Source organism: Condylura cristata, unplaced genomic scaffold, assembly GCF_000260355.1.
Source record: "Condylura cristata isolate star-nosed mole 26May11 unplaced genomic scaffold, ConCri1.0 scaffold00031, whole genome shotgun sequence".
NCBI lineage: Eukaryota > Metazoa > Chordata > Mammalia > Eulipotyphla > Talpidae > Condylura > Condylura cristata.
Genome location: NW_004567132.1, coordinates 10,177,788 through 10,195,974, shown reverse-complemented (window position 1 = coordinate 10,195,974; position 18,187 = coordinate 10,177,788). Strand labels below are relative to the sequence as shown.

General features: G+C 42.8%; 1 protein-coding gene across 2 annotated transcripts in view; it reads left to right on the top strand.

The window, feature by feature from the left end:
• The window catches only part of SPRED2 (sprouty-related, EVH1 domain containing 2), a 107,600-nt gene that overhangs the window by 72,541 nt on the left and 16,872 nt on the right, over positions 1–18,187 (top strand). For both annotated transcript variants that reach the window (XM_012731553.1, XM_004691461.2), the window contains 3 exons: positions 7,211–7,388; positions 13,616–13,784; positions 15,837–15,901. In XM_012731553.1, coding sequence (XP_012587007.1) covers positions 7,211–7,388; positions 13,616–13,784; positions 15,837–15,901 — 412 coding nt within the window. The remainder of the gene's footprint in view (positions 1–7,210; positions 7,389–13,615; positions 13,785–15,836; positions 15,902–18,187) is intronic.

Sequence of the window (18,187 nt, the reverse complement as noted above, 5' to 3'; positions counted from 1 at the left end):
CTTGGCCCTTGGAGGAAGATGACACCCCTTCATCATCGTCTTAAGGCTAGCACCCACTGCTGCCACTCCTCAGGCATCATGTAATATTTTGGTGCCTCCTTCCAGGAGGTTTCATTTTCAAAACCTAAACTGATCATGAAGATAGAACGTAGAAATCCTCTGCTCCAGCCCCGTGGGAGGCAATTGTCCTGTGTAGGCAGCAGTGACCACTCAGAAGGGCAGTCACCCCTAGAAACTCAGACTCAGGAGCCGTCCCGCCTCAGCTTGTCTGGTGACACGCACTGAAAGCCACTGTCTGTCCTGTCACTAGCAGATGCTGGGCCAGGCCTGTTCTCCTGGTCAAGTATGCTTTGTGACTGGTTACCTGGTGTCTATTAACCCTTTTCACAAAGCATCCTTAGCCTCCTTTTCAGCTTCCCCAGCCCTGGTATTCTGCAAAAACAGTTTTTTGGGGTTTTTTTGGTTGTTTTTTTAATGAAACAAATGTTTAATGTTTAGAAAATTCTTCTCTTCACTATGCCTGTTCAGTATCATTTGCAGAGAAAAATGATGCCTTTGCCCGATTTGGCTAATCGGGCACTTGGCTAGCAAACAGGAGCAAGAGTTGCAACCTTACAGTATGATCCTTTGAAGCTCAAAGATAGTCTGTAGAAATGAAATACTTCTATTTAGTCTTATACTATCACTGCAAAAATTTAAGGAAAATAAAAAATCCAAAAAAAAAAAAAAACCTTTGGTATAGGATTATTTCATAGGTGGAATTCTGAAAGATGGGCACGGTTGCCCTTTTTGTAGGAGACATTTATGTGACTACTACGAGGGAAATATCTCCGTTTTGTGATGGTTCACTCACTGTGAGGAAGACCACTACAAGCCCAGACCAAATCTCTTTGATTCTTATTCATGGGGAAGGAAGCCACTTAAATCTGCATTAATAATCTTACCTTGTTTACCCTGCCTTTCCTGGTAACCTTCCATACTCCCATCTCTCTCCCTCCACCCCCCCCCCTTTGTCTTTTAGCAGAAGTTATTTAAGGAGGCGACTTAAATCATTTTAGGGGAGTCATTCAGTGTTTACTAGGGAGAGGGGAGTCATTCGATGTTTACTATGTCTCCCATGCATACAGGAGCTATTCATTGTGAACTTCTTTTCCTCTTGCCAATCTGTCTCATGTTAATTTGATTATTGTCAGCCTGGAAGAACCAGGAGGGTCTGGGAAATGGCCGCCTTAATGTAGATGCTGTATTTCCCGCGAGGTATTAAGTGGGTAGAGCAAGTTGTTCTACTTTTAGTGGCTTGTACAGAACTGAAAATTGCACCACCACCATGCATAAAGAATGACATTATGCATACTTTTCCTTGTCCATTAAAGTCAGAAGATAAAATTTCTAAAACTGGGCTACCACTTCGAAAGAATTCTTAACTAGTTGATACTTTTAAAAAGAAGCACTCATGAAACCACCACCCACCTAAATAGAATCCGACCCATTTCTTTGACTTCTCCACACATTTGATTCTTTTTCAAAAGATGAGTAGACATAATGTATTTCAACACACATAAATATACACATGTAATCTTATATAGACATGCAGCATTCACTGAAAACAGCCTTTGTAAATCTGTAGGCACCAAGCAGACTGGGGCTGGGGAGGGGATGTGACCGTGGTGAGGAGTGCTTCCTGGAGGCCCAGCTGGTGGTGGCTGGGGGGTTGCTGGATGGAAGCCGGGGCTGGAGAGGCTGGGATCCTAGCTAATCCCTCTCAAGGTCTGGCGAAGTGGGGAAGGGTGGGAGAGGGTTGGGAGGAAGTGCATGCAATATTTAGCATAATGGGGAGATAAAGGAGGTGTAATCAGAGAAGGGTTGGCTGGGGAAGGGCCTCGAAATATGGAAGCGGTAAACATTCTTTTTCCATCCTTGAAACAGGCAGATGGGATAGGAGCCAAGGGCAAAGATTAGAATTATTTTTCTCTACAGGTGAGCTTGAAATGTAGGCCCCAGATGTGGGCTCCTTATAAATCTGACTTGCCTTGATAATTGCTAGAGGTACATTTTGGGTTTTTCTCTCGTTGTCAAGAGCCTGCCGCCCTCCCTGCGGCTACACTCTGACAGCTGAGGACAGCGGGCAGTCTGGAAACCCACTCCTCAGTGGCCAGGGAGGCTGCTCTGTAAAGGACCTGTTTTTATAATCATAGTCAGCCTTTCAACAAAAATAATTATGATGGCCACAGCTAAATCAGAGTCTCCGTGGCAGGCACTTGACCTCTGTTGCTGCTTTTAACCCTCAGGACATATCGGCAGGGTAGATCCTCTTCATTTTTTGCAAATGAGGAAACTAAAGCTCAGAAAGACACTTCCTTCACTGCTGAGAAGGTCAAGGCATGCCGACCTGTCTGGCTCTGGGCATTCTTGCCACAGCACAGTACTGCCAGACAGTGTGCTTTGAATCTGGATGGAACTTAGAACGTAAAGACTCGAGACCTGAGACTTGCTGTGCCTCCCTCGAGTCAGCGCCCCTAAATAAAGATCTAATTTAGGAATTCTTCCTGTGTCTCCCCATCCTAAGATAGGATAGCCCTCACATCTTGCACATGTTGTGGTCACAGGATAGCAAGTCCTATTTCTACAAATAAGGCCACAGGTGGGTAGAGTTTGTTCCTTAAAGAAGTCACATTTAGGGCTCTCCCTGGTGGTGCAACGGGTAAAAGCACCGCATTATGAAGCTCGATGAAGCCACTGCAGCACAAGTTCGATCCCTGGCCAGGGAGCTGACCCACATGGTGTGGCAGACCTCTCCTGTCTCGCCCGCTGCTCCCCTCAGCAGTGCACTTCATCAGTCTGCCTGTTCTGCTCCCCACACTGTCTCTGGTGAATCCTCTCACCCACCACAACTCTGGCCTGTACCCCAGTTCTGTAAGCATAAATCTTAAAAAAAAAAAAAAAAAAGTCACATTTAAAATGTCGAAGTTTTTGTTTTTTGTTTTTAAGATTTATTTATTTAATTAGTTATGCATACAGAATTGGGGTGTAGGCCAGAGGTGCGGGGGAGTGAGAGGACTCACCAGAGACAGAGTAGGGAGCAGAGTGGACGAATTACACTGCTGAAGGGAGAGGTGGGCGAGACAGGAGAGGTCTGCAGTGCCATGTGGGTCACCTCCAGGGTGGGAATCGAATTCACACTGAAGGCCTGTGTCCTAACCTGTTGTACCATCAGAGAGGGGCCCTAAGGCAGTTTTTTACTGAGAATGCAGTGGTATTTGGTGAGACACCGTTTTTTAATGACGTGGATTCTCAGGAGTAGTTAGTTCAAGGTCAGACACTGGAGTTCCTTTCAGGATTTTTTTGTTGTTTATTTTGGACCAGCGTCTGGAACGTCACTAGGTCCTAGTCAGTTACATTGATGTAGCAGTTGCCACTTTCAGAGCTTTTTTTTTTTTTAATCTTGGTTGTTTTTAACAAAGAATTTTTTTGAAGCTCTTCTGAAGGATATCAGCAGTATTTTCCTCATGTAAATTAAAAAGTTAATCTGCCTTTGCCCTTCCTCCTCCATGTCTCCACACCCTCCCCACCCCCCAAAAAACAAATCCCACATCTGGTTTAAACATGTTGTTTAATTCTTTCCAGAACTGGAAAGGAGGGAAGGTGGGAGAGTGTTTTCTTTTTTATACCTTTTTGGTAGTGGAGTACATTGCCAGTGCTGTTCTGGGTGGGGTGAAGTGCTTGAGTAGCGTAAATACAGCAGATAGGAAGCAGTTGGCATGCTGCCATGCAGCTGGATTACCCACACAGCCTTCACAGCTTTTAGGGTGATGCTTTCTCCCCTGCCTTGTTTTAAATAGCCAGATGCCTCAGTTTAACACTGACTGAGTTGTTGTCAGCGGAGACTGAGGGACCTTCTGCTCCCAGCACCCCGCCCCTCTCACAGAAGTCGATGCCCTCCAGAAGGGGCAGCGGAAGGCTGGGCAGGATGGAGGGGCTGCAGATCACAAGCAGAGGCCAGAGCTAACAGCCCCGCTACTATGGAAGCCCGGGGGCTGTGCCTTCTTTCCAGACCTCTGGTAAATCAGTCCTCTTTGGAAATAAGTCTATGGCAGTCACAGAAGAGTTGCAAACATCCCTTTTTTGTGTTTACCCAATCCACCAGAGAAGGAAGAACAGCACACAGCTGCGATGCAAAAAAAAACAAGTTAAAAGCATGTCTTAACAAGAGGTATGTGATTTCAGTGCTTCACCTTGGCCATTTCCTGTTGGGGTGAACCTATGCAGTCACAGAAGATGTGAGAAATCTGTACTTCACACTGGAGAATTAGAAACCGTGGGGACACTTAATTTTTCCTAGAATAAGTGGGTTGGGGTGAGGGGAAATATTCTCAATTTATATGTAACTAGTGTAAAAAAATGTTATAAAATTTATGTTCTTAATCTCTAGGACCTAAAGTACATGTTGAATCCTGAGATTATCATGAGGGGATAACTAATAGAATTGTGTTTTTGTTTGTTTTTTTTTAATTCAACTTTACTGTTTTCAATGAAAAGGAAATCTTTAACCTCTCCCAGTTAAGCTTCTATGGCGCATAAGATAAATGAATATTGAACACTTTATATATTCTCAGATTCTACTAGTTACAGATAGGTTTTTAAATTCCTGTTTGTAAATGTTGTGTACTTACCCTCGCCTTCCATAGCTCGCTAACATACAAGACACTGCTCTGGGCTCTAGGGACATGGAAAATCCCTACTCCTGTGGAGGTTATATCCTGGTTCAGAAAGTGGACAAGCACAGTCCTCCCCGGTGGCTCAACTGGTTAGGACGCAGCACTTCAAGCTAGCCGCAGCCGCTTCAGTGCGAGTTCAATCCCCGTCCCGGAGGTGACCTACATGGCACTGCAGATCTTCCTGACCTTGCCCACTGCTCCCCTCAGCAGTGCACTTCGTTGATCTTCCTGTTCTGCACCCCGCTCTGTCTCTGGTGAAGCCTCTCACCACCCCTGCACCTCTGGCTTGTACCCCAGTTCTATATGAATTAAAAACAAGTGGACAGAGAAACATGTGAGGCCAGGAGTTGATTTGTTAGCACGTAGAAAGACACAGCAGTGTGAAGATTGCAGGGGAGTGGAAGGTCCCTTTCATAGAAAGTAGACAGAGAGGTCTTCACTGATGAAGTCAAACTTGGAGCAGAATAAAATAAGGGAATGAGCCTAATTGTGTGAGAAGAATGGGATGTGGAGTTGAAGTAGCAAGGTCCGAGGCCCTGAGGAGTGCTTGGGGTGGAGGGCCAGCAAGAGCAGTGGGACTGAAGTCAAATGAACAAGCAAGAGCGGTCAGGGTAAGTCAGAGTTCTGACTTCTACTCCAAGTAATACAGTGAAAGCTATAGGAGCACTTGTTTGGTCATCATCACCAGACTTACCTGTCTGTTTGCTCAAGCGGTTGGGCGGGCGTGGAATGGGAGGCCAAGGAGGAAGCTGCTGCAGTGGTCTCAGGTTATGTATGGCACCTGGGGTCAAGGTGGTATGTTGGAATGATCTATGGAGGTGGTAAAAAGTGGATTCTGAGTATACTGTGAAGGGAGAGCCAGTGAGTGAGGAGGTTTTGGAAGTCAGGAGTTCAGTCTGAAACATGTTGATTGAGATGCCTAGAAGATGTGCAGGAGAGAAATCACACAGGCGATAGATTGATTTTGCTGAACTGAAACCCAGGAAGGAGCTCTGCGTGGAGATGTTAATTTGGGCACTGTTAGCGCATAGAAACCATTTAAGTGGTGTCATCATCCTGGCTCATGGATGGCTTGGCTTAGTCACAGGAGAGGCAGAGAGCACTGGTGCAGAGTAGGGCACTCTGGTGGGTACAGATCTCTGTGTTTTCCCAGTGGAGTTAGAGCAAACTTTTCTGTCTTTGGGTGGGTTGGGGGAGTGAGAAGGGGAACATGAGGAATAATCTTGGGAACAGTTCAAGAAATTGGAGCAGATTGCTGGGTGGCATGTAAGGGTCCGTTTGAAGTTGGTGGTTATACTTTAAAACTAACTCTGTGAGCATAGTACATTGAGGTGTGACCCCTTCTAACAATGTGGAGCAGCTTGGGGGTGGAGGGGGGGCACTTGAGAAGATTGTTGGAGTTTCTCCAGGCAGTTACAGTGAGAAGAGAGAAGGTAAAGATGCTAAGGTTTTGTGCAAGAGTGTTGTCATGGACCATGGAACTTCAGTTTGGTAGAGAATCCAGTGAGAACATGCAGGGTATGGACAACCAAAGCAAGGTAGGACAAGAGACAGTTGGCTCAAATGGGGTGAAGACTTATTGGAGTCTGTAGGGAGTGAGCTGCAAAGTTAGGAGGTGGTTGGAGAACAGTGACTTAAAGCAGAAGTTACGGAGGTTGGACATACTCTGGTACTGACTGACACGGTCAAGGGTATAACCTCGGGTTGGGTGTAAGACAAGGGTGTTGGAGAAGGTTTTTAGAAATTAAGAGGCCAAGCAGTTGGAAGGTTTCTCTCTGGGAATACTAGTCACCAAGAATCATGACAAGGAGCATGGTGGAGAGCTGGGAGCACAGTGAACCCGCTTGCTCGGATGCCTTCAGGAAATGAGGGTGTAACCCAGAGATTTGAAGGTTGTGAATGTCCCTGAGGCCCTCAAACAAAGGGGTTTTGTGTTCCTCTACATCTTTGTTTCCCTAGAATCTGGCATTGCACCTGTCATATAGAAGTGTGAGTATATATGTTCAAGAAAGTAAAAAAAAAAAATTCAAGTCAAAGAAAAACAGCAAGGTGAATTGAATGACCTTGCTGAAAATGCAAATAAGTTTCCCAAAAAGTGATGCAGAGTGAATAGAAACTTGAGTTGGTCTCTGGAGGAGAAAAAAGATTGTTGGCAAATGTACAAAAGAACTTATTGTGAAATTGCAGTTTAGCCTGGAAAAAATAAAATCATAAACAGAAGGCTACATGTGTGGAAAGGGTATTTGAGCTGAAATGATTTTCCCACCTAGGATTGTATGTTGAACGGAACGGCTTGGAAGTAAACTCACATGTGCCTTTTAACCACTGAAAGTCTTGAGAAAATGATGTGCTTTTCAACAAAATAAATGTTGCTTTTAAGGTGGCTGCCAGGCAGCTTTTCTTGTGATGAGCCTAGAAAAGGGCGGGCAGGGGTCACCTTGCGTTGTGAAGCACGACAGCCATCAGACCTTTGTCGCCCTCTCTTGTCGTTTCAGTGACAGCTATATTGTGCGTGTCAAGGCTGTGGTTATGACCAGAGATGACTCCAGCGGGGGATGGTTCCCACAGGAAGGCGGCGGGATCAGTCGCGTGGGGGTCTGTAAGGTCATGCACCCAGAAGGCAACGGACGCAGCGGCTTCCTCATCCGCGGGGAGCGACAGAAGGACAAACTGGTAATGGCAGACATGCCACTCTGGGATAAATGAGCCATTGATTTATTAGGTCACAGCCCACTTCTTAGCTTTCGGTTGTTTTTTTTTTTTTTCCTTTCTCTGATTGCAAACCCTTTCTAAAACTTAAAAGGTTAGAGCTCTAGAGCTAGTGCCAAATCCCAGACCATGGCCCTCACTTTCCAGTGAGTCACTTTTTACCACAGTGTGTAACTCAGATGCTTACGAGCCATATATTGACTCTCCTGTTTGCTTCCTTGATTGATTAAGCTGTCCTGTCACCATACCAAGATTTTCAAAACAGAAGTGTGTCCTTTATGATGAATCACATTGTAGTAAGCTGGGAAGGCGGAGTTGTTTTTACTAAAGTAAGGTTTGTTCCTGGAGCCTGCCTTCAAGGTTTCACTGGTGAAAGGTAAAAATGCCAAGTGTCACCTGATGCTTGATTATTTCTAAAAAAGGTTATCTAAAAGATACTACAGCTTTTATTTCATCAGCTAATGAGTAAAATACCTTTGGGCAAAAAAGAAAATAACAAAAGGTAGAGGCACACGTTTCTGTGCTAATTCTGCATGCTTGACGCTCTGGAGAATGGGTGTGATTTCACACGGGTAGGAGGGGTCGTTTCATGAAGAACGTGGAGATCCAGTTCTCTGCCATGAAGACTCTATGATATGAAAGAAAGTTGAATGTCCAAATCTGCTTTCATGGGGTCCTGAACCTGGAGGAGCACGGCTTCTGTCTGTGCCTGATTGGGGCGTGTGTATTCAGGAGCCAACATATGATTCACAGCGCTGTGGCCTCCAGGAGCGCCACAGAGAAACTGCAGACTAGAAATTTGTCAGTGCTACATTGCAGACCCTTCACAGCTGCCTCTGTTGAGTTTTACGTGTTAAGTGGACTTTATTTTTTTGCAACTGCTGCTCCTTGTTTTAAAAATTGTCCAAAGTAGGTAAGACAGAACAGTTTGTAAATGATATATGGTCTTAACAGAATAGCCATTTTCACACTTAATTCGTTTCTGAGTTCGTAGAGGGAGAATTCAGCTCATTTGAAAAACTGTGCTCTATTCAGAATATTCCCTGTGGAATAGTCAATAATTAAAACACTCACTTGTAAGGTGTCCCAACCACAGCAATGGAACCACCCAACATATAAAGAGAAAAGTGATTCCCACTTATCTAAGAACAGTGCTAGCCCTTTACTTAGACTCTATCCCTGTGTTCTCACAGCAGCTTGTATGGTTATAATAGAAGAATGTAAATTCAGAAAGAATCCTTATTCTTCGAAACCCATCAACATTCTGTGACTCCACTTCTGGCCTCTGTCTATGAGCACCTAAGTCATTCTTGCAGCTGTGCACCTTTCTATTCCTTGGACCTCACACTCTGGAAAATTCTGGATTGCTCTACTCAGTGGGATTTAACCCCCTTCCTCCTGCCCTGTCCCCACAACAGCTCTTCTTTTGTTCTTCTGACACCCATAATGCAGTGTCTGTGTCTGCTGGAGTGTTTATGCTCACAGAGGTGCAGCAGCCTCCATGTAACATACCCCCCCCCCAAAAAAAAAAAAACTGAATGGTTGACTGGGGAGGAGAGGATGAGATCATTTTTATGGGGTACAGTAGCTAGGTAGTATCAGAGTTAGTATTCCAGGTAGGGCATGAAGTGCTTTTTCTGGTAGTATTGTATTGTTGATTGTTTATCTAATATAATGCAGCTCTAGAACCCAAAACATTAGTGTAATGCATCTTTGGATGATGTGTTGAAACCTGTGAACTTAACTGCCATGTTTTCTGTGGGGAAAGTCTGTGTTCAGGCATCCACTCAGAAATTCAGTGGCCTTCCTAGTGGCACAGGGATTAAAGTCTCAGTGCTATTAAGCTATCGCCAGCTACTGCGGCTTTAAATTCAATCCCAAGCCAGGGAGATGACCCACAAGGCGCAGCAGACCTCTCCTGTCGCACCCATTGCTCCCTCAGAAGTGTATTTCAGTAGATCCACCTGTTTTGTTCCCCACTCTGTCTCTGGTGAATGCCCTCACCTTCCCACCCCCTCACCTCTGACTTGCACCCCAATTCTTGTATGCATAAATAAATCTTTTTTTTAAATGTTACTCAGATAAATTGGGACAACCAAGTTTTCCTGGGAAAATTATATATAAATTAAAATTTCTGAGTCCCTTTTTATTTTAGATGGAGTAGAGGACTTTCCTCCTTCAAGTGTGGGAAACCACTTAGGAAGACCAGTCTCAGACTAGAGGCTGCTGGGGCAGGCCCACAGGCAGGTCAGGGGGTGCTCACACAGGTGCTGGGGGTCCTGCCAGCAGAGCTCCCTGAAAGGCAGTCTGGTAGGATGTTGATTTTAAGTGCACATGACTTTTTATCTGGTACTTCCCCATCTAATGCTTTCTATAAAAATAGACTTAGAAGTACTGTGAACAGCAACAGTTCGCAAACATTCTTGGTCTTAGGGTTCCTTTACACTGTAAAATTTGGTGGAAGCCCCCCGAGAACTATTGCATGTGTATGTGTTATAGCTGTGTGGTAGTTAACCATATTAGATATCAGAACAAATTTAAAAGGTCTTAATAATAGTGTTAGGATAACATTCTTTATGAAAAGTAACTGTTCTCGAATTAAAAAAAAAGTAACATAGCTTTACCTTTTTCCAAATCTCTTTATAATATCTGACTTAGTAGAAAGTGATGTATTCTCTTATCTATTTCTGCTTTTAATCTATTACAATATGTTGTTTTGGTGAAGTATGTGAAGAAAAAGGCCTGCCTCAAAGAGACATGTAGTTGGAAAAGGGAGAACTATTTTAAATTGTCTTTTCAGATCTAAGCTTCTTTGATACTGTACCACAACTTGGCCAGTGGTAGTTTCTTAAATGTGGGATCTGGAGCCATATAGATCAGTGAACTTTTCATGCTCTGTTACATTAAAATCCATGTTTCTCTTTAACTTTGAAGGGATCTTTTTAGTTTCCCTTGATTTTGTAACATCATGCATTGGTCATTTAGAAAATAATGGTTTGCTGATTTAAGCGGATCTTACAAATTAAACCTAATTCTACAATTCCGAAATATCACCACTAATCTCATTTAAAAAGTCTTTATTATTAGGAAGTTGTCTAAAACTCTAATTTTCACTTGAAAGCTCAAATTTTATTATTATTGTTTTCCTTGATGTGATGGACTCACTTCATTAATTTTCAGGAAAATGTCTGTCTCGGTCACCATAGTGTGTGTGTCAGTTGTTCTTTCAAGTAAAACTGGTGATCCGTGAAAAAAGCAGTTTGTTTAACTTACAAGTGAAACACTTGCACAAGTACTTTCCCTTGAGACAATGCTCTTTCTTCCAGTGCAGCAGAAGTGAAAGGCTGTTAGAAACACTCTTCCCTTTCCCAGCTATGCATTTGTGCAAAGCCAGAGTTTCTTTGTCTTCTTCAACCAGAGCAACATATTACAGTAGACTGAATGCAGAAGTATATATAGAAATCCAATTACATGAACTTCCCCGAAATAGGAAATGTATATGCAAGGGTCAAGATTTAATAAAATAATAATTTTTACTAATTCATCAGGACAGTGAAATAAAGCTGGCATTTTCCATTTTGATGCCGAACAGCCACGGGTGACTTTGGTGTTCCTGTGTTGCCTTAACTGCCAATATGGTAGTTTCACCTACTATGTTCTTTTCATACCAGTAGCAGAACAGCAGTGCAGTGAAAAAGGCAAAAATGTTTCATATGGACATAATTTTGCTATCCTGGACCCCATGAGAGGTGCCTGGGAATTGAAGAGAAAGAGCTCTTAAGCTCTTAACTAAAATGTAAAAAACTTTGAGAATGTGTGTAAGAATGTTCACTGAATCATTATCTGTAAAAGTAACCAGGTAGAAATTACCTAAATGTCCATTCATATGGACAGTGGCTGGATGGTTCTTCTACATCTATACTGAAGAATCGTGCACCGATGAAACAATTCCTGAATAAAAAGCAAGTTACTGAACAGTTCATAGGTGTGGCTCCATTTAAGCCCACTCAAGCGTAGGCACAAACTTTCTTGAGTATGTAAAGAAGCCACACAAAAGAAACTAGGACCCCCATACTCTGGGGTGGATAAAGACAGGCTTAAGAATGAGCCTTCACGGGTTCGTTTTCATGTGTATTTTTTTTCTAAGCCTTCAACAAGAATGTAATCAGTTTTTTCTCTCCATGCATCTCATTTAAAAAGATATTTTTGAAGCCTCTTTTTTAAGTTTTAAGTTAATGCCTAATTGCACATGTGCCAAAACTTCACTGCAGGTTTTTGTTACAAAAATTAAAGCTCTGAAATTTTCATCACTAAACTTAGATATGTAATGATGTTTTAAGAGGGCATAAAGAAATGTGATGTGATGCTCCCTGCCCCGCCTGTTCCCCTCCCCCCCACACTTCATTTAATTTAGGTGATTGGACTCACTTTACTTTTCTAACAGTGTGCCTTTAGAATAATCTTAAACTTGGAAATTGTCAAAGACTAATTCTTTGCACCCAAAAAATATGAAGAAACTGGAAGTCTTTGTTTTTTACAAAAAGTTTATTTTGAGACTTGAATTGAGACTGTTAAATTCTAAAATAGATAACATTTGTTAGTTAAAGCCTTGGTTATTTGGATTTCCCCAATTTGGAATGGGGCTGGGCTGACATTTAATCATTGCACTATTCTTAGAGGGAAAATGGCCATAATAAGCAATTTAATCAAAATAGAACTGTGTGAGGGGGACTGTTGTCTTCTTTCAATACAATGTAATAAAGATAGCTGCTATTTAATACACCAATTTGAATATTACTCTCATCTGTTAGGGAACATTTATTAGGCAGCATTTAATTCCTCTTTGCTTAGATGTGTTCTTGAAATGTGTACACAAAGGTAATCAGCAACGAATTTGCACTGTGGTAACTGAGATGAGCCTTTAACTTTTCCCTTCACTTACTCTAAAATTAGTTAATACTGCATTTTGTTAAATGACTGCTTTGCCAGAACAAAACTAAAGTTTTTAAACTTTGAATCATATTAGTATAGATAGTAGAACCATAGGAGTAAACACTGCCCAATTTGAGAGATTTTATGCAAATGAAACTTACAAATGATTGTAGTACTTTTATCCTATAATGTTAAATTCTGTCATCTTCCTCAGTAGTAGCTTGGTGCTAGACATAGGGAAATACTTTATAGCACCTGTTGGTCTTTTACAGTCTTACTAGGGGAAACAAAACTAATGTACATGAAACTGTTAGAGAATAATAAGAAATCCAGTAAATAATAATAAATTCTGAAGGTGATAAGAAATGGAAAAATAAGAGTAAAACTTGATGGTGGAAATACAGCAGGAAACAAGTGTTAACTTTATGACACCTAAATCTGTCATTATTTAATGTTTTCAGAGCCATGTTTGTGTATTCTCACTGGTATCGATGTAATCCCCTTTTAGAGATACAATGATTCAGGTTTGAAGATCTTCTACTCAGTAAAGGGCAGTTCTGAATCTAGATTACTAGGAACTTACAATAATCAGGTAAAAGGTTAACAAAAATCTAGCTAGATCAGGGGAGCAGCAACTGAAATGGGGTTAATATAAAAGATGTTGAAGGAAAAATACAATAAGTAGGTGATTAATAGCATGGGAGTAGAGAAAACAGAGGAGACAGAGATTATGAGCCACAGAGAATGAATAAAGAGTGGTTGGCATTGCTAGATCTGGGGAAGTTGGGAGAGGAAACTGGTCTCAGAAATTTCAGAGCAGATTAGTTAATTTTTCTGCTTGTTGAATTTGAGGTCAGCTGGGAAAAGCCCATTAGGCCAAGGAGGGGAGAGTGGGAGCTATTGGTAAAAGATCACTGACACAGACACAGTGAGTGGGAAGCAGAGCAGAGTCCCATGGCCTGGGGCTCAGCTAGTGACCCCAAGCCAAGGCAGGAGAAAGAGGAGTGAATTAGATGAGAAGCCTACTCAAGGAGTACAGTGGGAGGTCAGCAGAGCCAAAGTGATGTCAACAGAGATTGGATGGTAGTAAAAACTCACAAAGGTTTCTTTTGAGATGGAGAGACCAGCTAAGTGAAGGCAGGTGTGGAGGGTTTTCCTTAGCTGCCACCAGTGATGAATGGTTTCTAGGTAGATGTTTTGTGACCAGACATCATCATGACATTCCACCAGTAACCAGCCTTTGTGTTTCAATCCTTCAGGTGGTATTAGAATGCTATGTAAGAAAAGACTTGGTCTACACCAAAGCCAACCCAACATTTCATCATTGGAAAGTCGACAACAGAAAGTTTGGACTTACTTTCCAAAGTCCTGCTGATGCTCGAGCCTTTGACAGGGGAGTGAGGAAAGCAATCGAAGACCTTATAGAAGGTATTGAATTTGTTACTGCACTCTCAGTTGGATCGTGGACGTATTTCTAATTCCAGTAGCATGTGCTATCCTGTTCTGGCGGTTTATCTGCTGGGCACCAGAGGGCGAGGCCCATTACATGCCAGAACTTTGGGAATATGCAAGGAGAACAATTAAATTGACAGTTTAGGAGGAAAGGAGTGAACATGGGTTTCAGAGTAAGGAGTGATATTAGTTGATTTTTGGACTGCTCTGAAAAGATAAGGTCTGGACTTAATGAGTGACTATTGGAACAACTTTGGTCCGAAGTAGAGAATGGACTCTTAACAAGCCAAGAAGACTCCAAAGCTACCTTACTGACTTCCCTATAACCAGATCCCAGGAGGTACTGTTGCCACTGAATAGCAAAAGGATCTGCGACTCCCAGAGTCTGGTTTTTGTCTGTGGTGAGGAGGAGTGGACATGGTAGTGTGTATGATGGTTGCCTGGAAGGCCCTAGAGTCCTTTCTCACAGTGGACCTTCCTAGAGTCCACAAATGGAAACACACAAATATCTCTACTTCACCATTTATCAGATTCGAGGGTGGAAGGTGCCATTGCCAGGGTCACACAAAAATAAAAATGATAAAACATGACATAATTACAGCCAAATTCAGCAATTGGGGGAATGAATAACAAGAGAATGTGTGTTTCATTTAAGAAATCATTGTGTTTTAAAGTCACAGTCTTCATTATAGATTTGGTGAAAGAGAGATAAGCAAATCTTAAAAGTCATTTAACTTCAGTAGCAAGATAAGTGTAGTGAGAATGTGAATGTTAATTACAGTCACAGTATCCAAAGGGACAATAAAAACTAGTGTTTACATCCTAAGTGGCATATATTTAAAATGTTATTAAACATGGTTTTAAATATCTATAGAGAGAAAACTGTTTCTATATTTTTGATAGAAGTCTGTAATATGTATATTCTATCACTAAAGCTACACACAAAATTTGATTCTGCTACTTGTAACTATTTTTTATGTCTACTCCATTAAGCATTGACTGACTGGACTAATTGAAACCATAGAGAAAAGATCCTAAAAGATCAATAAGAATTGCACAGAGAGCAATTTTTCCTCCTGTGATCCTCAGTGGAAATCTCAGCATTTGTCATCATTTTCTGAGCCATTCTTTGAATTTTGATTTTATGTAATAGCATTTTCTAAATGGACCTTTTTAAAGACCTAATCAAGAAAAGGAGAAGATAATCAATTTCCTTTTTGGTATCTTCAAGCTCTGAAGCATGTTTTTCCTTTTCACTATTTACAGTGTCACTTAAGTTGATCCATTCATTATTGGCTACTATAGAAGGGAAGCAGTTATACTAATTTACAGACCAGAATGAAGAAAAATATGAACAATGAACTAATAAATTGATCCCTAAATAACTAGTTCATTCCGTGATAGAATTAACTGGGTTGTCTGGCATAAGCCTACATCTGACCTGCAACGCTGAGAAAACGTACTGACGCCCTGCTGTTGTCAGAGAAAACCACTTTACCCAGATGTCAGCCAGAGAGTGGCCCAGATAGTGTGGATTTTAATGTAGGGTGGCTGAATTAATATTGGCAGCAGGTATACTAGGTAGTCAGTCAAGCCCCCTCTCTTGCTGGTAGATGAAGACACCCCAGAACTAAGTCCATTTTACACAGTGCAGCTATGGCAGCGCTAATGGGTGGTGGGGGGTCATTCCAATGCTCTCCCCCTCCATAGGGGGCCTGGAGGTTTACTGCAGGAGGCATCTGATGCCTGCCTGCCTCCCCTCCGTGGTGACTCTGCTTATGGCCCAGTAGCCAGTGCATACGTTTGAGGAATGGGTAGGGAACAAAGGGGATATTCAGGCAGGAATCAGTTAGAGAGTAAATGAGAAGCATTTCATTCCAAGGTAACATGTCTGCTGGTAGCAGAGTGGAATTGAATATGGAATTTAAGGAATGGAATATGAGTTCCTTAAAATACACTTTTAAATGATGACATTTGCTTAACTTTTTTGGAAACACCTTTTATTGCAATTTTTGGTCTTTTTTTAAGGCTCTACAACATCATCTTCCACCATCCATAATGAAGCTGAGCTTGGTGACGATGACGTTTTTACGGTAAGTTCCCTTTTGCTTTCCAGATACATGGATGAATAATCAGACAGAGGGTCTGTTGAAGGGTAGGAGAGACACTGTAACTTGCCGTCTGAATTTGCTCTGGGGTTGCTAGCTTGCCCCAATTTTTGCTGTGCTGGGTTTCCTCTGCGCACCTGTGGCTGCAGCACCATCCACCGCAGGGCAGTGCAGGGGAAGTTCTCTAAGACCTGTCTGTGGTTCCCTTGCATCTCCCTAGTTAGGATGACCAGCTGTCAGTTTGCCTGGGACCATCCTAGGTTTAAGGCCAAAAAGCCCTCGTCTTGGGAGACACTTCAGTCACAAGCAAACTAGGGCATTTGGTCACCCTCCTGGGAGTCTTCTTGCAACACAATCCCCTTCTTGGCTTGGTGGGGAGTAGCCTGGGAGAGCCTTCCCCATGAGTAATTGGACATCTGATAAGAAAGGCCTGGAGTGCCAGTTGAGGTTAAGCTCCAGTGCATTCGGGCAGGAAAGGGCTTGGCTGTTGTGACACAGTTCGAGTTAATAGGATGTAACTGGAGACAAAATAATTTCTCAGCTTGCTTCTTCTTCTAAATCCTGTGCTTCTGGAAGGTAATTAACATAGGGTTTATTTCCAGCTTGCTGCATTTGTGCGTGGTGCAGCAAGGAGCTACCGAGTAGTTAGTACCAGCAGACTTGCCTGGCTCACAGTAAGAAATGCATTCACCTTATAATCTAGGGCATGCACACATCCCTACATGCCTGACAACCATATCATACTTCATGTCTGCATCCTGATCTTTTGTTTCCTCTTTTTCATTTTCTACTTTTTAATATGAAAATTTTCGAGCACATAGGCTCATTCGAAGAATAGCACAGGGAACACCTACATAAGCTATGCTTAGATTCAGCGGGTGTAACATGTCCCATTTGCGTTATCTGTGCATGTGTGTGTTCCTTAAATGCACATACACACATTTTATTGCTGATAGAGTTGAAAGCGCGCTCCCTTCTAAATACTTAGGCATGCATCTCCTACACACAAGACGTTCTACAATACCACGACTATTTCTAAGATTTGACTAGCAATTTCATATCATGTAAGAGTTCCCCAGTAGTTCCTCGGGTGCCCCAAGGATGTCTTTTATAAACTAGTTCTCAGTTCATGTTTTAAATACACGTTGCAAATTTGCTATCCAGTGTACACTTCATGCAACTAGTAATTAGAGAAACACCACTTTGGGACTGGAGGTGAATTAGCCACACTCCAGTCCTCATGCAGATAACAGGATGTTGTGTACAGCAATGAGATTGGCCCTTGCAAGGTTTAGAGTCTGGTTCAGATGGTGAGACCCAGAAATGAGCGTGGGGGGAGAGACGAGCACTTGGGAGATGAGGCTGCTGGGTGGCACCTTTGGGGCATTTGAACAGGCTTCAGGAAGGAACTGTGAGGCTGGGGAACCCCAGGGGCCAGCACAGAAGCAGGGCTGTGCGTGGTGAGTTGCCCCGCATTACCTACCCCAATCTGATGTGAACAGAATTTGTGTAGGGGTTTCAGGAAATGAACTCAGTTGTCCTTCCATGGAGCGGCTGGTGTGATGTGGCTCTGAGCAGCAGGCTTCCTATAGTGCTCGAGCAGATCCTCTCAACAGTTGGCATGTTGCTTACGTCTGTCCTTTGTCACGTTTTGAGAGACAAACAACAGCAGGCAGGTTAAAAGGTGGCTTCCTGTGCTCCAGAGCAAACTGTCATTAGCAGCTGTGTCCCAGCTACCTGCCAGAGTGATTTATAGAGAGGACAAGAGGCAAAGGGGTGATGGAAGCCAGCATCCCTCCTGGTTTTGTCCTTTAATCCACAGGGGATCAATGGGCTGCTATAGGGTAACAACAAATGCCTGCAAGAAGGAGAAGAAATAGCCCTGCTGCTTCCAGACATTCCCTGGAGGCGGAGCCTCACTTACTGGCATTCTGTGTGGGTCCTGGGGCTTGATCACCGCCCTCATTCTACTTGTTCACACACAGGGTTTTGCAGGAAAGCCCAGTCATTAGGCCTCGGTGACTGAACACATCCATGGAAGGACAGGAGGGTCATCCAGGTTTACATACTGGGTCCCCATTTGTTCATGAGCTCCCCAAGATCCTATGACAGTAATGAGGTATCTGAAAACTGGAGTCAGGAAGTGGGCAGCTGCTTCAACTCTTGTAGAGTCCGCAGTTCCCAATGCTTGTATTCTAGAACGTGATTGGTAAGACAGGTGTGTAGCACTTGGCGCTTACATATTTTAGAAAGGGTATAAATGGTGATGAT